Here is a 27343-nt window from a genome sequence, read left to right on the forward strand (position 1 = left end):
GTAAAAGTAAATTTTAAAAATATAAATAAATAGAATCTTTAAAAAATAAAATATAAATGACATTTATGGCTAACATTCTGTTTTCACTGGAAAATGTTGCTATAGAAGATCAAGGCTGGAAAAGGGGAGAAACATTTAGTAAGGAGAGGATGTTGGCTAGGAACAGGGTGGTAATAGTAGAGGTGGTGAAAAGTACTCAGATTCTGGTTATAGTCGGAAAGACTAGGTAGAATTTGCTGATTATATCTGGGCTTGAGAGGGGGAAAAAGAGTCAAAACATGACTATAAGGTTTTTGGCTTAAAAATTGGAAAGATAAAGCTGCTATTCCCTGAGATGCAGCAGACCACAGATAGAAAAGCTTATGGGAAAGAGGTAGATTAAGATTTCAGCTTGGGCAACATTAAGTTTGAGATATTTGACAGTCAAGTAGAAATTTGGAATTCAGGGATGAGACCCAGATTGGAGATGTGTATTTGGAGATGTGTATTGGGAGGTCATCAGTGTTTATGTGACATTGGTTCAGAAGGCCAAGGATGCAATGGTAGACAAAGAGGGAACTTTTCCAGGGATTGACCCCTGGAGCACACCAACATTCAGAGGTCAGGGAGAAAAGAAAGAACAAGCAAAGGAAACTTGGAAAGAGGGACAAGTTAAAAAGCAAGCCATGAGAGAGTGGTGTTTGGGAAGTCACATGAACAAATTATTTCCAGGAAGAAAAAGTACTGATTGATGCAAATAGGTCAAGTAAGATGAAGATTGAGAAAAGACCACTGGATTTAGCAACAAGGAAGTTACTGATGAACTTGGAAGACAAATTGGGTGGAAAAAGAGGAAGTGGGAGTCTGATCAGAGTAGATATTAAAAAAAAGAAAAGATAGATATTAGAAAAAAAACCCAGCAAAGTAAATTTTTCAAGGTAGTTGTTGTAGAGTAGAAAATAAATACAAGTATTTTCACTCTTAGTAGGAAAAGGTGAAAATTGATATATATTTCAAAAATCATTTAATCCAGATGGCTAAATTTTATAAATATCTTCACACCCACAGGTGAATTTTTCAATATCTGAAAATAATTCTAATTTTAGTAAAAGCTGTTAAAATTTATTTTTTATAGAAAAAATGAACTGTAGGAAATGCTTTTGTAAAAAGTTACTAAAGGTGAAAGTTGTATTTGATCTGACAACTTAGGAAAGGGAATCACATAAGAGAAAAAGCAAATAAAATTTTGTGGAACTACTTTTCTAAATTAAAATAAAAATAAACAGACAAAAGATTGTAAAATATAATTTTATCACATGCTGAAATTAAGATTTAGAGTGTCGTGAAACTAACTATGAGTCTTGAATACACATGTTGATTTACAATGTCTTTTTGAGGCAGTTTGCACAACTCCCTTTCTCTCTCCATGGCTGCCATGGTTCCCATGAAAAAGCTTGAGGCAAAGGGTGCCAAAAAATAGAAGCAGGTTTTGAAGTTCACCCTTGACTGCACCTACCCTGTAGAAGATGGAATCATGGATGCTGCCAATTTTTAGCAATTCCTTCAGGAGAGAATCAAAGTGAATGGAAAAGCTGGGAACCTTGGTGGAGAGGTTGTAACCATTGAAAGAAGCAAAAGTAAGATCACTGTAACTTCTGAAGTGCCTTTTTCCAAAAGGTATTTGAAATATCTCACAAAAAATATTTGAAGAAGAATCATCTACATGACTGATTGCATATAGTTGCTAAGAGCAAAGAGAGTTACGAACTGCATTACTTCCAGATAAACCAGGAAGATGAAGGGGAGGAAGATGAGGGTTAAAACTCATTTATCTGACACATTTTGTATGAGTTCTTGAATAAAACCTAGGAATCAAAAAAATAAAATAAAATGTCTTTTTGACTAGTCTCTTCCCCTTTTTTCCACCATTATCCCCTTTCCCCTTCCGCTCTGGTCACTGTCAGTCTGTTACATGTTTCCATGCCTATGGTTCTATTTTGTTTGTTAGTTTATTTTGTTCATCAGAAACCTGTAGGTGAGATTATATTGTATTTGTCTTTCACTGACTGGATTATTTCACTCAACATAATCTTCTCTAGTTCCAACCATGCTGTCATGAAAGGTAGGAGTTCCTTCTTTCTTTCTGCTCTATAGTATTCCATTGTCTAAGTTGTACCACAGTTTTTGATCCACTCATTTGCTGATGGGCACGTAGGCTATTTCCAGCACTTGGCTATTGTAAATAGTGCTGCTATGAACATAGGGGTGCATAAGTTCTTTTGAATTAGTGATTCTGGATTCTTAGGGTATATTCCAAGCAGTAGAATTGCTGGGTCAAAAGGCAGTTCCATTTGTAGTCTTTTTGAGGAAATTCCATACTGTTTTCTTTTTTTTCTTTTTTAAACTTGCTTTCTTAATTTCATTAATTTTTTTTAGATTTTTAAATTATTGTTCAAGTACAGTTGTCTCCATTTTCCCTCCATCACTCCCCCCCACCCTAGTTGCTGCACCAGTCTGCATTCCCACCAACAGTACACTAGGGTTCCCTTCTCTCCAAATCCTCACCAGCACTTGTTGTTTGTTGATTTATTTTGATGTGGGAATTGATTGTGGGAGTGGGGTGTGGGATGGGCAGAGGAACTCAAATGGAGAAAATTGGGACAACTGTAATAGCACAATAAAAAAGGAACTAAGAAAAAATTTTTGCAAGTTAGAACTGTACATTGAATATCTGACTCAATATGGTTTTCCTCAGTCTACAAAAGAGATTTGTTCCTAAAATCTTACATATGAATTGAATTTATGCAAACTTAAAGTCATGAAGAAGACAATAAAGCAACCCTATAGTGAGTCAAAAATGAAAATTAAAAAAATGTGTTTTTGTCATTTTTTTTATGATGCAAGTAAATTGATCTTTCAAGTACTGTAGCAAAAGACTCATGCTTCTCCTTCCTTCTTTTTTAAAATATATTTATTGATTATGCTATTACAGTTGTCCCATTCCCCCCCCAACTCCACTCCATCCTGCCCACCCCTCCCTCCCACATTCCCCCCCTATAGTTCATGTCCATGGGTCATGTATATAAGTTCTTTGGCTTCTACATTTCCTACACTATTCTTACCCTCCCCCTGTCTATTTTCTACCTACCATTTATGCTACTTATTCTCTGTACCTTTCCCCCCTCTCCCCCTCCCACTCCCCTGCTGATAATCCTCCATGTGATCTCCATTTCTGTGGTTCTGTTTCTGTTCTAGTTGTTTGCTTAGTTTTCTTTTGTTTTGGTTTTAGGTGTGGTCATTAATAACTGTGAATTTGCTGTCATTTTTACTGTTCCTATTTTTGATCTTCTTTTTTTTAGGTAAGTCCCTTTAACATTTCATATAATAAGGGCTTGGTGATGATGAGGTTCTTTAACTTGACCTTATCTGAGAAGCACTTTATCTTCCCTTCCATTCTAAATGATAGCTTTGCTGGATACAGTAATCTTGGATGTAGGTCCTTGCATTTAATCTTGGGTAATGTAATGATGATGTGCCTTGGTGTGTTCCTCCTTGGGTCTAGCTTCTTTGGGACTCTCTGAGCTTCCTGGACTTCCTGGAAGTCTGTTTCCTTTGCCAGATTAGGGAAGTTCTCCTTCATTATTTGTTCAAATAAGTTTTCAATTTTTTGTTCTTCCTCTTCTCCTTCTGGCACCCCTATAATTCGGATGTTGGAACGTTTCAAGATGTCCTGGAGGTTCCTAAGCCTCTCCTCATTTTTCCAAATTCTTGGTTCTTCATTCTTTTCTGGTTGGATGTTTCTTTCTTCCTTCTGGTCCTCACCATTGATTTGAGTTCCAGTTTCCTTCGCATCACTATTGATTCCCTGTACATTTTCCTTTGTTTCTCTTAGCATAGGCTTCATTTTTTCATGTGTTTTTCGAACAGATTCAACCAATTCTGTGAGCGTCTTGATAACCAGTGCTTTGAACTGTGCATCCGATAGGTTAGCTATCTCTTCCTCGCTTAGTTGTATTTTTTCTGGAGCTTTGAAGTGTTCTGTCATTTGGGCCATTTTTTTTTTTCTTTTTTTGTCTTGGCGCGTCTGTTACTTAAAGGGGCGGAGCCTTAGGTGTTCCCCGGGGCGGGGTAACGCTGGTTGCTGTGCTGTACATGGGGGAGGGGCCGAGAGGGAGCAATGGTGCCCGCCTCACTCTCCTCTGGATTTCAATCTTTCACTCCACTACCCACAATCAAATTGGGCCCCTCTGGTGCTGGTTCCCGAGTGGGTGGGCTTGTGCATGCCCTAGGCCCCTGTGGGTCTCTCCAGCGACCTCTCCTGTGAGGCTGGGAGTCTCTCCTGCTGCCTCCCCAACCCCCAAGGGCATTTTCAATAAAAGGTTTGAGGCTTTATTTCCCGGAGCTGGAGCCCTGGGTTGCGCGGTCTGCTTCACTCCCCGCCATTCGTAGGGTTTATCTATGTTCGAATGTGGGGCTGCGGTGTGCTACCCGCACTCTGCCTGCCCCGCTCTCCGCCACTCTGAGTCCGGCCCTCTCAGTTTATCTGTGCGAATGTTGGGCCGCAGGGTCTGCTAGTGCTCGGACTGCCTGCCCCATTTGTCCCACACTCCGCCAGTCTCAGTCCCGCCACAGCTACGCGAGTCCTCTCCACCCCAGTGCCCGTCTCCGCCCCTCCTACCGGTCTGGATGAATGTTTATTTTGTATTTCCTTGGTGTCTGACCCCCTTGCCGTTCGATTCTCTGTCAGTTCTGGTTGTGCGAGGAGGCGCAGTGTGTCTACCTACGCCGCCATCTTGGTTCTCTCCTCCTTCCTTCTTTTATTGGTTCAGACTAGCAGGTCAAGAATTCAAACTTAATTTCATGATGACTCCAGTTACTTCTTATAAAAGTATACTGGTTGAATTCATAAATCTTTTATTGTTTTGAGAAGGTGCCACTGGAGCTATATACACATATTTTATGGCAATAGAAGACTGAAACCAATGCAACCAGGTAAAGACTTTCATCTGCTCTATGTTGCTGTTTTTCTGTATTCACTTTTCTGATAAATTAAGTTTAAAATTACCTTCTTTGTTTTCCATTTCTAAGATGACTCAGGTTGAACTTGCTCATATTCCTTTAAGAGACACTTTCTGAATCCACTAACTGTTGACTCTACTTTCAGCCAAGCTTTTACTGTATCTGTTCCAGGAAATTGCAGTGGTCAGTTAAGAGTAAGAGAACTTGTCTTCTCTAGCATTTCTTTAGAATGTTTCCACAAAGGCTACAAGTCATTTGCACAGTGGTCTGGTTTTGTTTTTGGTTTTTGTGTTTTGTTTTTTTTTTTTTTAAGTGGGATAGAGAATATGGGAAGTAGTCCTTTCTTGGTAGGCTGCAGTGTAATTGCTTCTGGAAGTAGTAAGAATGATGAATTCTCACAAATGATGAAGAAGTTCTGAGTGACTGTCTGAAAGAAATAGGGTAGCTGAATTTTACTTTCTCCTGTTTCTCATCTAGCCTACCTCCCATGGTTGTAACCACTGTTGGAAAAAATGTGACACAACTGAGCAGATACAAACCATTTTTTAAAAGATTTTTTAATTGTGAATTTATTACAGTTGTCCCATTTTTGGCCTTTGCCCTCCTCTGCCCATCCCACCCCCCACTCCCTCAGTCAATTCCCACACTGTTGTCCATGGGTCATATATACATGGTCTTTAACTAGTCCCTTTTAAAGAATTGTCTCAGTCCTCACCCTCAGTTCTGTCATTCTGCCCACACTATCTCAGTTACTGCTATGCCATTTATTCATATTTCATAGGAAAATAATCACTTCACTGAAACTCTTTTCACCAAATTCATTATTGATTTTATATAACAAATCCAAAAAACTGTTTTCAGTCCTCATCTTATTTGATACATCGACATAGTTTGACAAATGGATTAGTCTCTGCTTTGGTTTCTATTAATTTCTTTTTGTGACTATGAGTCCTCTCCTTCCAGCATATATATTATAAGCATTCTTTCTCTGTTTCTTTTGAAAACTTTTTCCCTGTCTCCAACCATTCTGTGTTGGAATTTCTTAGATGTTCATCATTACCCATGTTCTTGTCATAATTGATCTCTTTGATTTCTGTCTTCAATTGCCATCTTCATACTCCTAAACCTATATCTCTAGTCCAGATTCCGCCTCTATGATTACTAATTGCTTATATCTCACACATTTTCCACTCTTGCATGTCTCAAAGAGACTTCAAACCTCACATGCTCAATCTTAAAACTCACCAGCTTTCATTACAAATCTGCCCTTCCTCCTGTGTTCCTTGTCATAGTCAATGCCAACCTTATTAGTAGTTCAATTCATAAACTTGAATTCTTTTGCCCCTTCATCACCAAACATCAAAGTCTATCTTTTAGACTCCAAAGTGTATTTTGTTCATATCCACTTGTTTTCCTCTTTGTCTATCCTTGGATCTCAAACAGATATAACTTAATCAATGATACTTACACTATAACACATTGTGATTATTTATACATGCATATACCTTATTTACTTATTTAGCCAGTCAATCATTTATTTTTAGCAATAATTAAACACTGATGAACCTACCACTACATTCCATCATCTCTATATATTACATATAATGCTTTATTCACTCATGTTTATGTCTATCATTCATTCTGGACTTTATGTTTAATGAGATTAAACACTGAATAAATTAATTCCTAACGTATTCCAAGAAACTAATAGAGTACTTGACCTGAGTAGACATTTCAATATATCTTTTATTAAATGGAAAAATATAAAATATGGAGCAGATACCATATTGTATTAAGTTTAGTTGGGTGAGAAGAAAAGCAAATTGTGAATATAAACTGCTTTCTCACAGGATCTCTTAAAAGGAAAAAGCTGGAATTGCCAGTCTATGCTGAAGAACATTGGGAAACTCAAATATCAAATGCTGAAGGTGTCAAGTACTAACATGAAATCTAAGCTACAAGCAATAAAATCAGAGACCAGATTTAGAGCAAAGCTTACATTACAGGAGATATGGAGCAAAAGATTGAGAACAAGAAGAAAGAAATGTGGCATTTTCCACAACATGTATGCAATAGCTGCTGTGTACAAAGATTATGATTGTGTTTGATTAGCTTAAGAGCAAATGAAAGGCTAAGCAAATGATAATTTTCAGGGGGACCATAAATGTATAAGGGAATTTATAATGTTACCTAGTATAGGAAAACAGTTTATGCTCAACAATGTAAGTCAGTTGTGAACCATAATGCTGTGATATTAAGTAACTTAGTCATAGCAATTGCTGGAGTAAAAAAAAAAAAGAAAGATATCCAGTGTCTGGGTGGTGGTACAATAGTATAAAGAGAATATCTTGCTTGTGACTCATAAATGTCTGTTGGGAGGCAGGACCCTCAGTCTTGAAGCATTCATTGATTTGGAGAGATAATCAAAATAGTAAGTGAAGCAAAGTAGACCACATGGAACAAATTTCTGGAACTGGTAATGACAAAGGTTGTCTGTCATAAGGCATGTAGAAAGCAGAAGTCAAATTACTAGAATGGGGTGAAAAAAATCAAAGTATGATGAAATAAAAACCAACTATTAGTTTAAAAACTGCCTGCATTAAACTATTCATGTGCACTCAATCCTGTACCATATTACGAAAACATCCACATTTTATATGTTCATTATAAATGATGAGTTTGCAAATGTGTAGCTTAAATTTAAACTCAAAATGCTGGAATATTAAGTGAAACTAATCTAAGAATAGGGATAATGTTGAGTTAATTAAGGCCAAGAGCATATAAGACTCAAAAGACTCTGGGGATTAAAAAAAAAAAAAATCAGATGTGAGGGATGAAAAACTTTCCAGAAAGGCTGAAAAATAATAGTTGAAGAATCTGAAGCTGAGGGAGTCCTGACACTCTGTTACAAAGGATAATTAGGTCTTGATGGCCATTCCCTATGAACCGCAACAGAAAAATGGACAATTAATGTGACTGTTCATTCAGTGATTGCTAGCACCTTAAAATGGGAAAAATTGAATTTGAGCTTGCTCAGCATTACAAAGAGACTATAATTTAGGCAAATTAAGAATAAAACATATATTCCCTATGGTAGGCTAGTGGAAGACTGAGTAAGGAAAAGGCATGGACTTGTTCTATGATTTATAAATTAATACTATAACCCTGCAATTTATATATAGAGGTTTTTTTTTTAACACAGCACTGTCTTTATTATGGTGGCTTTATAAAATGTCTTGAAATAGGTTAGTGTTCACATTTCAACACTTGTTCATTGTTTTCAAATTGTTTTGCTTTCTATACCCTTTGCACTTCCAAATAAATTTTAAAATCAATTTGCCAATGTTTATCAAAAATGCCAACAGAGATATTAACTTTGATTTTATTGAATTTGTGAGTCAATTTGGAGAGCACTGAAATCTTAACAATAATGTCTACTGCTCCAAGAATATAGTATATCTCTTCAATTTTAAGCCTTTAATTTTTCTCAGCAATATTGTAAAGTTGAAAATATTTAGAACTTTCACATTTTTGTTCAGATTTATCCATAAATATTCTGTATAATTTTTATGTTATTACAAATAGAATTTATGTTTTCAATTTAAATTTCTAAGTTTCTCACTTAATTTTTGTATGTCAATCTTGTTTCTTGCAAACTTGATAATCTCAATTATTAGTTTTAATAGTTTTTTATATATATCCTACACTGACAGCCATGTCATTGCAGATAAAGCCTGTTTATTTCTTTATTTTCAATATGGATGCCTTTTATTTATTTTTCTTCCCTGATTGCACTGAGTGGAAATGGTGAAAGTGGACATTTTTGTCCTGTTCTTGATCTTAGAGAGGAAGTATTCAGTCTTTCAACATTATGATATTAGTTGTAGGTTTTTTAGATTCCCTTTAAATACCTAGAATGCTGAGAGTTTTTTTTTAAATTGGTTAACTAATTTACTTTTAGAGAGGGGACAGCGAAGGAGAAAGAGAGGGGGAGAAACATCGATCAATTGGCTGTAGCATGCCCCTAACTGGGGACCTGGCCCACAACCCAGGCATGTGCCCTTTTGGTTGAACCAGTGACCTTTTGGTCCATGGAATGATGCACAACCCAGTGAACTACACCAGTCAGGGCTAATACTAAGAGTTTTTTTATTGGGAACTGACATTACATTTTGTGAAAGGCTTTTTTTTTTTAATAACAAGCTGATTGAATTATTTTTTCTGTCTAAGGATTTTAATATAATGTTCAACTAACCTTCTATTCCTGGGATAAATCCTACTTGGTCATAATATATTATCCTTTTTATGTATTGTTTCATTTCATTTGCTAACTTTTATCCAGATTGTTTTACACATACATTTGTGAGAGATATTCATATGTAATTTTCTTTCCTGGTAATATCTTTTTCTGGTTGTAATATCAAGATATGCTGGCCTCACAGAACATTTTAAAAAGTACTCACTAGTCTTTATTTCTTGGTAATGTTTGTTTGGAATTAGTATTTTTTTAAGTATTTATTAAAATTTACCAGTGGGCTTGGAATTTTTATTGATGGAAGATTTTAAGTAAGTTCAATATCTTCAGGTTATTTTTTTTTCCAGTGGGCTTTTGTAGTTATTGTAGTTATTGTTCTTTAAGGAATTTTTCCTTTTCATATAAACTGTCAATTTATTGGAAAAAAGTTTTCATAATATTTTCTTGCTATCCTTTTAATTCTATAGACTTTACATTGATACCCATTCTTACTATTGGCAATTTATGTTTTTCTTTTATGTGACTAGTCTGGCTTTAGTTTTGCATTTGATTTTAATTTTCAAAGAACCAGGTTTTGGTTGCATTTATTTTCCCTGTTTTTGTGTTCTCTATGTCATTGATTTCTGTTTGGATCTTTACTATTTCCTATCTTCTATTTACTTTGAGTTGAAATTTTCTCCTTTTTCTAGTTTCCTAACACAAAAAATAATGTCATTTATTTGAGACCTTTCTTCTTTTTTAATATAGGTGTTTTGTGCTATAAATTTCCCTATGTACTATTTTAGCGACAATGCACACATTTTGATGTTGTATTTGTATTTTCATTTATTCATAAATATATTCTAATTTCCTTTAAGTCTTCCTTGGTCATTGGATTATTAAAATTGAACTATTTAGTTTCAAAATATTTCAGGTATTCCAGAGATATTTATTACATATTTTTAATTTCATTGAATTGTGATTAGAAAAGATATCTTGTATGATTTGAATTATTTTAAATTTGTTGAGAATTTTTATATGTCCAAAAGGATTATCTATCTTAGGAAATGTTTTGTATTCCCCTGAAAATAATGTATGTTCTGTTGTTATTGAATAAATGTTCTGTAAATGTTGATCAGGTTAAATTGATTGATAGTGTTGTTCAGTTTTACTGTATTCTTACTGATTTTCTTCATATTCTATCAATTATTGAGAGAGAAAGATTTAAATCTACTATAATTGTGAATTTGCTATTTCTACTTGCAGTTGAATAAGTATTTACTTCATGGATTTTAAAGCTCTGATGTTAATTTTACAAATATTTAGAATTGGTATGTACCCTTAATAAATGGACCCATTTGACATTATAAAATGATTTTCTTTATCCCTAGAAATCTTTCTTGCTCTAAAATCCACTTTTGACTTTTGGTCCAGATGGAGGTATACATATACAAGCCTGCCTCCATGCACAGCCACAGCAAAAACTACAACTGGACTACAATACAAATATCAACCAGAATTGTCAGAAAATCCAGCTGTATGGAAGTCTGACAACCAAGGATTTAAAGAAGCCACCTTCATCCAGAAGGGTAGGAGGGGTGGCAAGGCATGGTGAGGCACAGAGAGGTGGAGAGGTATGGTGGAGTGGGGCGGAGAGGTGCAGAGACATGGCATGGGCTGTCCCACATCCATGTGTGGTGGATAAAAATCGGGAGGGATACCTCTGGAGTGAGGGATCCCAGCACATGCCAGACCACCCAGCACAGTGTTACAGCTCCAGGAAGATAAGTCCCCATAACTTCTGGCTATAAAAACTAGTGGAAGTTAGGGCAGTGGAACAAACTGCAGGATTCTCAGGAGACTCCTTTTAAAGAGCCCACAACAGACTTAGGGCTTACACAGACTCACTCCCTCTGGGATTCAGCACCAAGGAAACAACTGGAAGGGCACCAGTGGCATATGGATAGAAATCGAAGTGACTAGCATCAGGGCCAGTACTGGGAGACATCTCCCTATGGTACAAAACTACAGAGGCCAGACTGCAGCATTGTCCCCTCTCTAAGCTCTCCTCCACACAGAGCCACAGAGCAGTGACATGGGTAGCCCTGCCCTGGCGATTACCTAAGGCTCTGTCTGATACAATTTGCAGGTGCACTTTTCTATAATAGGCCATCTACTAAGACAGGGAGTAAAAGCAGCTCTACCTAATACACAAAAACAACCATGAACAATGGGGGGGGATTGCCTGAGGGAATGGGCAGTGCTGGGTGGAAGAGGCAAAGGGGGGAAAATGAGGACAACCATAATAGCATAATCAATAAAATACAATTTAAAAAAGAAGAAAAGGAAAATCAATGCTGACTATATACAATGTAAATAAAGCTATTCATTAAACACATTTAATTAGGGAAGTCATTAAAACTGGTATAATGATAAGACATTAATTATTTAATAATATTTTGCTTATTTTACGTTAGTCTTTTGATATCATGTAACTACATAACAATTGGCTATTTTTGTTTCTAATATATTAGTCTAAAACAGTGATTTTCAACCGGTGTGCCACACCACAAGAATTTTTAAATGTAAAGCATGCAATACCTGACTATTTAGTCAGGAATACTGCTTTTTTTTCCCCAGTTGCTTTGCGTGTTGTTGGCTCTTCCTCCTGTGTGAGACTGAAACAATTATAATGAACTTCAAGTATATGCCTAACACCTCCATAGTGGTAAAATTAAAAGGAGTCCACATCGAGACCAGGGACTCACGGGTGTTCACAGCTTTTCTCCCATGGTTCTGGTGGTATAGCAACACTCTTGGAAAGAGACAGCCTGGTTCTCTTTTCTTCCTTGAACTTTGTCTCACTTCTCCTCTCAGAAGGTGCCACCCCCAAACCTTCAGAATAAGGGGTACTGACATTTTTCCCCTAGTTTGTCAAATGAAAGAATGGTAACAACCAACACAATTATAGCAGTCTAGTGAGAATGAATCAAAATCATACCTATTCTTTGTCAGATCGGCAAAAAATATAATATTTTTTTGGTGTGCTGCAGGATTTTAGTAGTTAGTTTACATGTTCCATGACATGAACAAGGTTGAAAATTGCTGGTAAAACAAAGTGCAAAAATTTGAAGTATTTAACTCAACAACAATGTATGTGTTAATATTTCCCCTTAATTTTTGTAAATCTATGGTGAACCTTTCTCAATTTCTTTTGGTTGTTTTATGCCCCATATTAAAAAAAAAATCCATGAGTAAAAGGGAATCTCACTCTTTTAATGACTTCCCTTTTTTGGTTGACTCCACCTCCGTTATGTAGCCTTATGATTCTTTGTGGAAGTGAGATGATTTTTAGAATTCTTAGTGGTCCTCTCTTTAGGAGAACATTTCTAGGGACTAACAGAAGAAGATTTAGAAATCATAAGACTTTGGAATGGACAAATTCAGAATGGTTCCACATGAAAACTCTGGATCTTCTGGTAAAAGCTTCTTATTTATTCTACACTTATTCTTTAACAGAGCATTGAATTATCCTGACAGTCAGTGGATTGGATTTAACAGTGACTGGCATCAAGAGAGTAAGGAGTGGGGAAAAGGCATTATGTTTATATGGCAGTACCTCTCATCTACCATAGATTCTACATCAAAGATACACGATAAAGATTAGATTTGCTATCAGTTTTGTAAAAGTGCTGAGGTGAAGTTAAGAACTGAAATTAAACTGCATTGAGTATGAAAACAGTACTTGTTAGATAAGACAGAACATGTAGGGATGAATAGTAATTGAAGGTTGACTACCTGGAAGAAATTTAGAATAACACCCCCGAGTGTTCAAATCTACTGTATGATTTAAATGGGTATGTTAAACTCATTTAGAATTTTTACTTTTTTAAAGCTTTTTTTAATTGAATTATACTATGTCACACGAAAGCATAAATTTTAAGTGCAAAGTTCAGTGACTTATTCCAAAGTGAGTGCTTGATGTTAACAACACCATTTTTACTTTTTAATTTTCATTTAATTTTTATTTAATGACTTCAGAAAGAGAGTTGGGCGGAAGAGGGCGGGGAGAGAGAGAGAGGAAAACATTGACTTGTTGTTCCACTTATTTATGTATTCATTGTTTGATTTTTGTATGTGCCCTGACCATGGATCCAACCCACAAACTTGGTGTATCAAGATGATGCTCTAATCAACTGAGCTACGTGGCCAAGGAGATGGCATTTTTACTTTTAAATTACTGTTAGGTTACTGTAGAAAGAAGAAAACAAAGTGCTAGCAGCTTTAAGAGCACTTTATGCTATATTTGGAGATAAGATCCAGTATTTGGGTTTTTCAATGTAAACATTGTTACTTGATTCCATCAATGTATTGTTCAGCTATGATTTAGCAGGCACTGTGTCTGGTACCAGGGAAATGATGGCCAACCTGATGGAACTTACCACGTAACAATGTGGATCAGGTAGGCTTGGAGAGGGGAACAGTAGTTGAATATTGCTCTGTACCTTCAGGAAGAACTGCCCACTTCCAAGTTTCATTAATGTCTTTTCAACTTTTCAGGTTTTAAGGTTGCTTTTGCAATTCTTTTTCTACCCCCAAATTTTATAATTATCCACCTCTAGGATGTCTACTAACACAAACATTTTCAAAGCTATTTCACTGAGACTATATGATTCTGGGTATGAATTTTTCCTGTGTGCTTTGCTATGCAAAAGGAAGGATTTTCTGTTTTTGGTGTGACCTTCTTTGTTAATTTCAAACCTCTGAAACCATCTGCCAAGGTTTCTTTGGGAAGACTATACTTCTGCCCTCTTTCTTTTCTTCTCAGATTTTAGAAGATGTTTTGTCCACTTCAGTCCCTTCATTATTGCTGTGATCTCAGTACTTAGTGCCTCTCTGATCACTGGTTCTCTTGGTGAGTACTTTGCCAAATACACTGGAAGCCTTAGAACACTCTGACAAGAATCATTGAAAAGCAAATAATTCCTGAAGGCCAATAGCATCTAAAAGCATACTTCATGGTTTCAAAGGGTCAGCTTTTAAATGCACAAAATAAGAACCTAACATAAGACACATACACAAAAATGCACAAAATAATAGCACAGTTCCCCCAAAATAAAATAAACTCTCACAGGGAATAAAAACATTATACTTAAAAATTTGAAATAACGTCTAACTAAAAAATAGGGAACAATAGAAAGGAACAGAAACCTAAGAATTATTGAAACAAGAGAAAATTTTAGGAACACTTTACTAAATGTAAGCACCAAAACTTATCTAAAATTATATTGATGGAGACAAGATGTATATTCCATGGTTTCTCTGTTATTAAAGTAATCATGAGGTGGTAGCTGAGACATTTGGAAGGAGTATAGGGGAGAGGGGATTTATTTGGGGTAGAAGATAATAGGAAAGTATCTCTATCTTAACTTCCATTTAAGTAGACACATTTCTGTCAGATTTCAAATAGTATTTTTTAAAACACAGTGTCTTTCATATATATGAAATAAGTGTAAAATTCCTTGTAATTGGTCTTTTCATCCTCACTATCAGCCTTCTTTCTACTGATCTTGGGGTTTTAGAGAAACTTACGTAGCTCATCCCTTTAAAATTTTGTACTATCTTACTCAAATAGTAAACTCTCCATGAAGATTATATAAATTGACATTATAAAGAGTGTCAGCCATAGCTTTACTGGTTTATGCCATTGTTCAATTTGAAGCTCGTGATACCGATATTCGTATTTGAATTCCTATGAAATAGCATTCTCTTATTGCACCATGGATGGGCCCAGGAATGTTTCTCAAACCTGGATTTGGAAAATAAATAGATAATCTAAAGAATAATAATTCTCTACTTGCCCTTTGGATCTTGACCAATTGCTGCCTTTACCCATTGTTGCAGGAGGAACTGACAAGGAGCTGAGATTAATGGGTGGAGAAAACAAGTGCACTGGGAGAGTGGAGGTGAAAGTCCAGGAAGAATGGGGAACTGTGTGTAATAATGGCTGGGACATGGATGAGGTCTCCGTGATATGTAGGCAACTAGGATGTCCAACTGCTATCAAAGCCAGTGGATGGACTAACTCCAGTGCAGGCTCTGGACGCATTTGGATGGATCATGTTTTTTGTCGAGGGAATGAATCAGCTCTCTGGGACTGCAAACATGATGGCTGGGGAAAACATAACTGCACTCACCAACAGGATGCTGGAGTAACCTGCTCAAGTAAGACCTGATAAGTCAAATTCTTGACTTGAAATGCTTTGTGGGGAAAAAAAATATGTAGATGGGTTAAAAACAAAAAGGAGCCAGTTTTCTGTATGCAGTCAAGTCCACGTATAAAATTATCCAATCCATTGCTAAAAGACCAGAAAACACATGACAAAGCCCATATTAAAAAATAAATTAAAAGAGATTCTGAACACTTCTATCAACGGGGAAGTGACTGGCTTCAGTTTTATATGCAGTAGTCCTACTATGACCTCCTACTTCTACATAAAAAATCATGATATCTAAGGTAATTCCTTCTCTTCTTTCCCAGTGAAAAGCTGCTTTCATGCACTGACTCATAAATTATTAACTTTTCATCCACTAACTGATAATGAACTTATTGAATCAAGAAATAAACATACTAAATACTAATTCTTCTTTATGGAGGAAGGTTGTATCACAAAGTATAATTGCTTTTTCCAGTGGGTTTTTTTTTACTATTCACCCATGGACATGCTCATTGATTTTAGAGAGGGGGGAAGAGAGGGAGAGAAAGATTAATGTAAGAGAGAAACATCAATCAGTTGCCTCTCGTATGTACCTCAACTGTGGACTGAACCCACAATCTAGGCATGTGCCCTGACTGGGAATCGAACCCAAAACCCTTTGGTTTAATGGGACGACTCTCCAACCAACTGAGCCATACCAGCCAGGGCTATGTGGTGGTTTTAATTTATAGAATATTTTATGTTTTATCTCAGTTATCCTTACAATAATTCATAAAATCATGCCAAACCTTTCTGCTGACAAATCCTAAGGTCAACTGTCTTATCCAGTTCAGATTCCTGGGCTTCTCATTTCTTCTTGTTCACTTCATTGAACTTTATGTAGCCCTCTCACTTCTCAGCCTCCTTCTTGGAGACCGTGTCCTTCATAGGACTGATTTTAGAAAGACTAAGTTCCACTCAGGCATTGCGGTGTATTGGGAGCAACCCAGGCTAATATTTAGAAAATGTGGGACTAAATTCCAGCTCAGCCCCTCATTAATGTTATTATTTTGAGCAAGTTGTTAAATCTTTCTAAACTTCAATTCCTGAGAATCGATGAGAGAACACACGAAAAGCTACCGACACACTGTTTGGTGTTAAAAATTAAAGTTAGGTTTCTCATGGGTTACTGCTTCTCATTACCTTGACAATTCAGTTCTCTTCCCTTTCTCCCTCTTCCTCTCTTCTCCCTTCCCCCCTCCCCTCATTTTCCCTTTCACTTCCTCCTTCCCCCTCCTTCCTCTCCTCCTCCTTCTTCTTGTCTTTTTATATTAATCACGCAGTGAAAAGCAATAGTAACATATACATCAAACATTTACAGCAAAGTTAAAAATCATCATAAATCTTACCAAGCTCTCACCATAATTATTGCTGTTTTTAGAGTTGACTTTCTAATCTAAGAAACAGCACATAGTACTTTTAACTGGGTTTGGGTTTTTTTTTTTATGCCTCAGGATGAAGTTACTCAGACTTCCTTTTCTAAGTTTACACATATAAAGTTTCAACTGGTGCATAATAATAGCAATGCATAACCACTCAATTTACTAGTTTCATGTGATTTCAGAGTCTGCATTTCTGAGATTCTCCACCCTGATTAATGCTCAGTCCTCAGAGCCTCTGCTTCCTGGGAGATTTTATCATCATCACATGCACAGGGGCAGGCAATACAGCCTAACACTAAGGAGAATAGACTCCGGTGCCCACTGATTTTTCTTTGCCCTACATCCTACGTGTTTGATCCTGTGCCAATTATCTAACCCCAGTTTTTTTATCTGTAAAGTATTATTAATTTTTCATAATCAATAATGTTGTTAAGTAGAGGTCTTTGCCTGGAGTTTAGAGCTTTTCAAATTGAATTACTTTTTCAAAAGGTGTCATCTATTTTCTTTTGTTGATTAAGTTCCAGTTAAAGGTGAGATCATATGGTATTTGTCCCTCACCACCTGGCTTATTTCACTTAGCATAATGCTCTCCAGTTCCATCCATGCTGTTGCAAAGGGTATAAGCTCCTTCTTTCTCTCTGCTGTGTAGAATTCCATTGTGTAAATGTACCACAGTTTTTTGATCCACTCATTTACTGATGGGCACTTAGGTTGCTTCCAGTACTTGACTATTGTAAATTGTGCTGCTATGAACATTGGGGTGCAAAGGTTCTATAACCAGAGACATTGAAGTTAAGAACAATCTAACAATAGCCAGAGGGGCATGAGGAGGAGATAGTGGGGAGAGGGGTTTTCAGGAACTACTATAAAGGACACATGGACAAAACCAAGGGGGAGGGTGGAGGTGGGGGAGGGAGGTGGGTTTGTCTGGGGTGGGGGGAGGGGGAGGGGAGAAAATGCAGACAACTGTAATTGATCAGCAATAAAAAATATTTTTTTTTCAAAAGGTGTCTTCTAAATATTTGGACAAAATAAACTGGTTTTGTTTTTTATGTGTCCCAAAATTTCATCGCAAATCTCCTTTTCTTGGGTATCTTAGTCCTCACAGAAAATCCAACAGAAAGTGTATAGAGAATACTTTGTTAATGAAAAAGCTGTTCTTTTCTAAAATGGTACCAGATATTTTGGAGATGGAAAAATAAAAACCTTTGGTTTAAACAGGAAATTGATAAGAAATGAATTATTTTAATAGATTTCTGTCCTCAATTTTTAATAATCTGGTATACCACAGGGTGCTCTTGCATTATGCATGCTTATGCATTTTATTTTTGCTTTTTCCTGTTTTTTAATTTCAAGTTCAACTTTAGACAATTATTCATGCTCTGAATTGTTTGCAAATAATGATTAAAATAAAGATCTTAAATGTTCAACAAATTACCAATTTGTCATTTTTACTGTTTTGTATATGAACCAACTTTATTTTTTTCAAGTTTAAATTTTTTTTAATTTAATTGTTATTCAGGTACAGTTGTCTCCATTTTACCACCCCATTCCCCCAGGCCCCAGCCATCCCCACTTCCCACCCTTGATCCTACTCCCCTTTGGTTTTGTCCATGTGTCCTTTATAGATGCTCCTGAAAACCCTTCCCCCTTTTCCTCCCATTATCCCCTCCAACCTCCTGTCTGGTAACTGTCAGTTTGCCACTGTAATCAAAACAGCCTGGCACTGGCATAAGATCAACTTTTTTATAAATAAATACTTCAAGTCAATTTTATTATTTCTACCAAAAAAAGAGCATTTACTCTGTCCTAGTAAAGGAAGGAAACAGAACAGAAAGTAAATTTAATCTGTAAAACAGTGTTCTTGGTAAGTAGATGTAGATAAAAATTCTCATTGTTAGTTTATTTTTAAAAGGTCAAAATTCTCCAGTATGTGAGGATGGGCAGCATCTGAAAAGAGGCACTATTTTAAGGAAAGCATGAAATTTTAAGTGTCTTGAGGAATCTTACTTTCTAAAATTACTTCTGAGTGAATAGCACTTTGAACTCTGGTCTTTTCTTTGTTTTAGATGGATCTAATTTGGAATTGAGACTGGTGAATGGAGGAAACCGGTGTTCAGGAAGAATAGAAGTCAAATTCCAAGGACGGTGGGGAACAGTGTGTGATGATAACTTCAACAGAGATCATGCTTCTGTGGTGTGTAAACAACTTGAATGTGGAAGTGCTATCAGTTACTCTGGTTCAGCTAATTTTGGAGAAGGTTCTGGGCCAATCTGGTTTGATGATCTTGTATGCCATGGAAATGAGTCAGCTCTCTGGAACTGCAAACACCAAGGATGGGGAAAGCATAACTGTGATCATGCTGAGGATGCCGGAGTGATTTGCTTAGGTAAGGACTGATCTGTGTTTGTTCTGTTCTCCAAGAGAGGGTGAAACAAAAGGAGGGGGTGTTAAGAGTCTGCTTCCTTTGTCACTTTATCATTACCTAATTTCACGTTCCAGTTCTGATACCCGTGGAGTTTTTAAGGTAACTGATATTAAAATAGATTAGGGGAAAAGGGTGAACAGTGAAATTGAAATTCAAGTAATGAAGATTGAAGGAGGGGTTTAAACAAGAGCTCGATCCAGCCCTGGCTAGGTAGCTCAGCTGGTTAGGGTGTCCTCCCTGTACACCAAGTCTGCTGTGATCCAGGTCAGGGCACAGACAAGAGTCAACCAATGAATGCATAATTCAATGAAACAACAAACTGATCTTTCTCTCCCCCTCTCTCCCTTCCTTTCTTTCTAAAATCAATAAATAAAAGGTTTTTAAAAAAATAGTTCAATCTCCTTCCTCCCCCAAAAAGCAAGGAAGAAACAAAAAAAGAAGAAATGACTTAACTAGCAAATTTTGCTTTCTGGTTGATTTTAAAAGCAAACTGCCACTTCCGATGCCCCCACACTCCCACCCTTCTTGTCATCCTCTACCTACAAAAGTCCCCTCTTTAGCCCCACTAACCCATCTCCTCCCAAACTATTAGTTCAAGTTTACAGAGTCAAATGATTAAACAAAATTGTTATTTTCCTATTGAAATCTCATTTATGCTACTACTGTGGTATTAAGTATAATGAACAGGCACTGTGTTTGTCTACAGACTTTCATACTGATCAGGGGACAGGGATAATGGATTTGTATGTGCAGAGGTGACATTCTCCTTTTTTCATTTGAGTTCTTTTCTTTCTCTTTTTTATTGTTGTCGCCACTTCCCCCCCCCCAAGCCATCCCCACCTCCCACCCTCACTCCTACCCCCCTTTGGTTTCATCAATGTGTCCTTGATATACATGTTCGTTGACAACCCTTCCCCCTTTTCCCCCATTATCCTCTCTCACCTCCCCTCTGGTTACTTTCAGTTTCTTCTTTATTTCAATGACTCTGGTTATATTTTGCTTGCTTGTTTGTTTTGTTGATTAGGTTCCACTGAGTTCTTAGTTTGAAGAAGGCCTAGCGTGTCTTGAACTCCAAGGAATGTTTAGGAAAATATAGTTAGAATAAAAATGTCCTTGTATTTACCAGCTATCTTTTTTTGGTGGGGGTAGGAATGAAGGAAACTCAATTCAAATTAGTTTTAAAGTAAGAAAACATTGATTTAGAGAACTGAAAAATTCAGGAAATGAATGTTGAATTCAAGCACTTGGACAACACCATCAGGGTTCTGGGTCTCTTTTTTATTTCTTGAATTGGCTTTTTTTTTTCTTGTTGAACAATGGTGCATCTATTAGCTGAACCACAAAGAATGGGATTCCTACAGAAAATATGGATTTTGTTAGCTGAAGAAAGTAAAAAGAATTTGGGGTAGGAGAAAAAACACAGTCTATACCTTCCATTTTCCTTTACCCATCAAAGTGTTTGTAGGTCTCCAATCAGCTCATTTCTTCTCAATGTGTTTTATACATGCCGAGGAATCACAGGAAAAGAGTGTTGTTGCAACAGAAACTAAAACAGCCAGAGGAAAAACCCAATTTATTTATTGCAGGATATTACTCAGAATTAAATTCTGTTCTTTGAGGAATACTGATTGGGAGAAGGTGAAAACAGTAAGGGTTAGGTGTCTTTTCTCTTTGCTTTGCTTTTAAAACTGAGCAAGTGGTCACAAAGGAGCCAGGCATATACCAACCAGGTAGTGTGGATAGGTAATACAGTCAGAAGCAAAAGTGAGTGTTGAGTATAGGGGAAAACTGGAGTGTGTGGGTACTACCTAAACACTTGCAAATATGTATTTAACAAGAAAAACAAACAATTCCAACAAAAATTCTGGTGGCCAAATAAGCATATCACTAGATAAAATTCAGCCCCTGGACCTCCTGTTAAGAACTATTCCTACAGTGCATGCACCGTGTACTGAAAAGTCCTGTCTTCTTGCCTGATATATTCCTTCATCCATTTTTAATAATTTTTTGTTTTGTTTTTCTTTTTACTTTTATTCATTATAATTTATATTCAACATTATAATGTATTAGTTTCAGGTCATCGTTAATAATTTTCAGTAGTAGTGTATTGTCGTTTTCTCTGTCTCTACTTTTATCTCCCCCTTTCCTTAACTCATTTCAGATACAGCTATTTACAGTCCCCTTATTCTTGTTATTTCTTTTTTAAATTTATATTTCAATTACAGTTGACATGTAATATTATGTTAGTTTCAGGTGTACGACATAGTAATTAGACATTGATATAGCATGCAAAGTAATTACCTGGAGTCTCGTACCCATTAGACATCATACATAGTTATCACAGTACTAGTGACTATATTTCTTATGCTGCACTATATATTCTTGTGACTATTTTTATAATGCCAATTTGTACTTCTTAATCCCTTTTACCTTTTTTCACCTAACCCCCAAACCTGTCCCATCTGACAACCATCAATTTGTTCTCTGTATCTGAGTTTGTTTGTTTTGTTGTTCATTTATTTTGTTTTTAGACTACACATATAAGTGAAATCATATGGTATTTGTCTATGTCTTATTTGCTTCATTTAGTGTATACCCTCTAAGACCATCCATGTTTTTGCAAATGGTAAGACTTTATTCTTTTTATGGCTGAGTAATATTCCATTGTACATGTATAGCACGTCTCCTTTATATATTCATCTAATCAACGGACACCAAAGTTTCTTCCATTCTTTGGCTATTGTAAATAATACTGCAGTGAACATGGGGATGTATATATCTTTTTGAATTAGTGTTTTGGATTTCTTTAGGTAAATAACCAGAAGTGGAATTTCTGGGTAATATGGTAGTTCCATTTTTAATTTCTGAGGAACTTCTATACTGTTTCCATAGTTGTTGTACCAATTTACAACCCCACCAACAGTGCAAAAGGGTTCCTTTTTCTCCACATCCTCACCAACATTTGTTTGTGTATTTATTGATGATAGCCATTCTGACAGGTGTGAGCTGATATCTTAATCATGGTTTTGATTTGCATTTCAATCTTGTTTTTAATGAGACTTGTTTTGTGACCTAATATGTGGTCTATCCTAAAAAATGTTCCATGTGCACTTGAAAAGAATGTATATTCTGCTGCTTTTGGGTGAAATGTACTAAAACTAGCAATTAAGTTTATCTGGTACAATGTGTAATTTAAGGCCATTGTTTCCTTGTTGATTTTCAGTCTGGACGATCTATCCATTGATGCTGATGAAGTGGTGAATCCCTTACTATTATTGTATTACTGTCAGTCTCTCCCTTTATGTCCATCAATACTTGGTTTACATATGTAGGTGTTCTTACATTGGATGCATAGATGTTTACAAGAGATATGATCCCCTTGTTGGATTGATTCTTTTATCATTACGAAATGCCCTTCTTTGTCTATTCTCATAGCCCTTGTTTTAAAGTCTATTTGGTCTGATATAAATATTGCTACCCCAGATTTTTTTTCATTTCAATTTGCATGAAATATCTTTTCCCATTCCTTATTTTAATTCTGTGTGTGTCTTTCAATCTGAAGTGGGTCTCGTACACAGCATATTTATGGGTCTTGTTTTCTTATTCATTTACCCACCCTATGGCTTTAAGTCCATTTAAATTTAAAGTAATTATGATAAGTATGTAGTTATTGCTATTTTATTAATGATTTTCTGATTGTTTTTGTTTTTCTCAGTTCCTTTCTCATTATCTTGCTCACTTTTCTTCTATATTGATGATTTGTTGTAGTGTTATGTTTGGATTTATTTCTCCTTATTTTTCATATATTTATAATAGATTTTTGGATTTTGGTTGTCATTTGCTTCATATATACCAAGCAATGTTTATATTAAAAGTCTATTTAAATTAATGGTTGCTTAAATTCAGACGCATTCTAAAATCACTACTAATTTTATTTAGCCCTCTACTTTTTGTTTTTGTTATTATCTTTTACTCCTTTTATGTATGTGTTCATGTGTCACTCTTTGTTTTTTATTATTGTAATTACACTGGGTGTGTTACTTCTAGAGCCCTTTGGTTGGGGCTCCTATGGTGGCCAAGGTCATCTGCCACTTGTGCCTTTCTTGGAACTTCTTGGTAGAACCTACAAAGTGATCTGTTTCTTGGTTGCCACTTGTGCTGGGCATGGAGTTGCTTGGGAGGGGCACAAATTGGGGCCAGCTTCCACTTGGGCCAGGCTTGTGGCTCCTTAGTTGAAGTTACAATATAGTCCAAGACTGGCCACCACTTATGCAAGGCTCAGGGCCACCTGGCGGGAGTTACAATGTAGACTGAGACCATTCACCACTTATGCTAGGTTTGTGACCACTTAGCAAGTTGAGGTTGACTGCAACTGCTGTGTGTTTGAGGTTTGTGGACCTTTAAGATATTTGGGGAAAGTCTGCATTGAGAGTCAAGACAGTACACTTGTGTGGAGGAGTCATTGGAAAAGGCTCAGGCCAGAGGAGTGAGTTGGGAGGGGGGTCTCAGGGCATCACCAGGGCACAGAATAGTGTTAGCCAGATTATTGGAGAACACAGATTTCATGCCCACCCACATCTGGCTGGCAGGGTGGATAGAGAATGCAACAAAGGAATACCCATTCCCAGAGAGAGTTGGGGGAACTCTCTAGTTCTCATGTGAAATTCAATTTAGTTCTCCCCATATATCCCTGGAGCTTTTCAACATGCTTCCCTTGCACTGGAGCTTAGAGTTATTGAGACTGTGAGTGAGTGAGTCTGTATATAGACCTTTTTGACCTGCGGTGCTTCAGTCTCTGGCAGCTCATTATCTTTCATGGGTGCAATTTTCTCTAGTTTTCACAGTCAGATGTTGTGGGGGCTCCTCTCCTCAACACTGATGGCCTGGATTGGGGAGCACAAAATGGGTCTGGGACCCTTCACTCCTCAGGGGGACCTCTGCAGCCAAAATATCCCTCTGATTCTTAATTGCCACACTGTGAGTGTGGGACAGACCCATTTCACATCTCCATCCCTCCTACCAATCTTCTCATGGCTTCTTTATATCCTTGGTTATAGGACTTCTATTCAACTAGTCTTCAGGTGTTTCTCAGTAATGGCTGTTCTCTCTAATTTAGTTGTAATTTTGATGTAGTCTTAGGAGGAGGTGAGCACAGACTTTACCTACTTTGCCATCTTGACCAGAGGTCTCTTATTGTTTCTGTGTCATTGACTTGTTTTGTGTCCCTTTTACAGATGGAACAGATCTGAGCCTGAGAGTGGTAGATGGAGTCAGTAAATGTTCAGGAAGATTAGAAGTGAAATTCCAAGGAGAATGGGGAACAGTGTGTGATGACGGCTGGGATAGCAATGATGCTGTTGTGGCATGTGGGCAACTTGGATGCCCAACTGCCATCACTGGCATTGGTCGAGTTAATGCCAGCGAGGGAACTGGACACATTTGGCTTGACAGTGTTTCCTGCCTTGGACATGAATCTGCTATTTGGCAATGCAGACACCATGAATGGGGAAGGCATTATTGTCATCATAATGAAGATGCTGGTGTCACCTGTTCTGGTAAGTTCAAACAAAACAAAAACAGAAAAAGAAGGACCTATATTTTTTAGGACTAAGAATAGGTATGAGATGTGAGAGACAGAAATATCTAATAGCTTCTTCATTAGGAATTCTTTTAGAGTTGTGATGAATCTTTAACACATTTCTTTTCTTCATTAAAATAGTAGTTTATTTTAAACAACAATCTTTGAGCACACAACTGCTCAGGCATTACAATGATTTCAGTCATCTCTGAATCTATGTATACATATTTCTTTATCTGACTAGTTAAAGGGGTTGTCTGACTCAGTTTTCTGTAATAATTATTCTAACTGCTATTAAGTTCTAAATCTACCTAGAGCTCTGAGACACGAAATGATAATGCTCTTTTTAAAACATATCTGTCTTATCCTTATTTTTCTGCCTTTGACAATTTGTGTCAAAACTTGAAACTATAATCCCATTTCTAACCAAATTTATGATCTATACTGGCTGTGAGAAAAGCCATCAAATGGGTGAGCCATAATTTCCAGTATCTTGGTATCTAGGAAAGAGCAAGATTTTTAAAAAATCCTTTGGAAGTTAACCTGCACATGTATCTATAGCCTAAGTGGTTGTTTCTTTTGCAGATGGATCAGATCTGGATCTGAGACTTACAGGAGGAGGCAGCCGCTGTGCTGGGACAGTGGAGGTGGAAATTCAGAAACTAGTAGGGAAAGTGTGTGACAGATTCTGGGGAATGAGGGAAGCTGGTGTGATTTGCAGGCAGCTGGGATGTGGATCTGCACTCAAAACATCCTATCAAAGTTATTCCAAAATTAAGCCATCAAACATGTGGCTCTTTGTAAGCAGCTGCAATGGAAATGAAACTTCTCTTTGGAACTGCAAGAATTGGCAGTGGGGTGGACTTACCTGTGATCATTATGAAGAAGCCAAAGTTACCTGCTCAGGTAAGAGTTTTAAATGTGCTAAGAAGTTTGATTTCAGGTTCAGAAGTACATCATAAGTAGATAGAAAAGTTTCTACTTATGCACAGAATCATGAAAAAGCATGGTATGGCTGGGGTATCAGGTATTATTGATAAAATAATAGATATTAAGGCTTTTAAGGTAATAACAGAATATTTTAAAGTATGCTAACTTATTAGCATTTATCATCTCTCCTTAATTTTAATAGATGGGAGATGTTGGGGAATCTAGCAAAGCTCCATGTGCTGCAATTTCCTCAAAAGAAGAATGGTGGTAACAAAAACACCTACCTTTGAGGAATCACACATCAAATGACCAATAGATAGTTATGATTATTATTAGTAGCCTTAGTACTCTCTGTCTTCACTGATAGACTGAACTCTGTGGTAGAATTATCTTGAAAACAAAGAAAACATGTGAAAATACCTGAAATGTAATTAATATAGTTGTGATCATGTCATAGATTTATTAGAAAGAGAATATAGAAGCAAAGAGACCACTTAGGAAGCTGTTGCAGGGACTACATGACATATGATGATAAATTACATTAAAGCGATGACAACAATATGCAGAAGAAATATGCTGGAGGACTGACAGAGATTGGTGACTTTCTACATGTGCAGGGTTATTGTGAGAATGAGATTCTAGACTCTGCAATAATCTGCCTACCTTCAAATCCCAGCCTTTCTCTAACTTGCTGTATGAATTTAGCAAATTACTACATCTCTGTTTATTTTCTTATCTGCAAAATTGGAATGATGTTAATGATTCCCTAAGGCAACTGTAAGAATAAAATGATGTTTGTTAAATACTTAATAAAATACCATATTAATAGGTACTCAATGTTCACTACTATCACTATTTAAGGTATATAAAGAAGTGGTTTAATTTCAGGTCATTCTAATTTGGTCTAGATATCATTAATTGAATAAAGAATGCAGTGGGCATGTCAATGCATAATTTATTCAATTTTGACTACCCTGAGGTCCAGATATCTAAGTAGATATGTTTATGAATATAAATTTAAAGAGAAAAGTATAGATGAAAACTTTTATTGGCAGTTAAGAGATGTCCATTGATAAGATGATAGTTGAAGGTAGAACCTTTGATCAGGGAATTCATGAAAGGTTCTGTCAGGCAGAAAGGAGAAATAAGTATCGTATGTGTCAAATGCAACAGATAACAAAGGGAAAAAAGAGGTCTGATATTTATTTTGAAAATAGGAACTATATCAAAAGTCTTTCCATAAAACCATTTGAAAAGTTTGGGGCCAACCCAGATTACAGTGGGTGGAGGATTGAGTACAGGGCTAAAAGATAGAGTGTCTACACATTATCTCTGGTTTCCAGTGCTATGAACAACATAAGGAGAATGCAGAAAGGAGAAAGTTATCAGGCCTCCATGAGTGGTTGGCTTCAGGAGGCAGAGTTTCAGAATTCTCTCAGATGAACTGATCTAATGAGGAATAGGGAGGTCTAGAATTTTCTATGCCCAATTCTAGACAGAAAAGTCAAAAAGAATGAATGTGGAAAATCACTCAA

General features: G+C 36.6%; 1 protein-coding gene and 1 pseudogene across 3 annotated transcripts in view; both read left to right on the top strand.

The window, feature by feature from the left end:
- Window positions 1–1414: 1414 nt before the first annotated feature.
- On the top strand, window positions 1415–1800 carry LOC112322076 (large ribosomal subunit protein eL22 pseudogene; annotated as a pseudogene).
- Window positions 1801–12578: 10778 nt separating this feature from the next.
- Window positions 12579–27343, top strand: part of CD163 (CD163 molecule) — a 29813-nt gene continuing 15048 nt past the window's right edge. For all 3 annotated transcript variants that reach the window (XM_045187064.3, XM_024579473.4, XM_053921845.2), the window contains exons 1-6: window positions 12579–12711; window positions 14061–14147; window positions 15137–15457; window positions 18941–19261; window positions 24535–24855; window positions 25464–25784. In XM_045187064.3, coding sequence (XP_045042999.2) covers window positions 12666–12711; window positions 14061–14147; window positions 15137–15457; window positions 18941–19261; window positions 24535–24855; window positions 25464–25784 — 1417 coding nt within the window. In that variant the 5' untranslated portion in view covers window positions 12579–12665. The remainder of the gene's footprint in view (window positions 12712–14060; window positions 14148–15136; window positions 15458–18940; window positions 19262–24534; window positions 24856–25463; window positions 25785–27343) is intronic.

Source organism: Desmodus rotundus, chromosome 3, assembly GCF_022682495.2.
Source record: "Desmodus rotundus isolate HL8 chromosome 3, HLdesRot8A.1, whole genome shotgun sequence".
Lineage (NCBI taxonomy): Eukaryota > Metazoa > Chordata > Mammalia > Chiroptera > Phyllostomidae > Desmodus > Desmodus rotundus.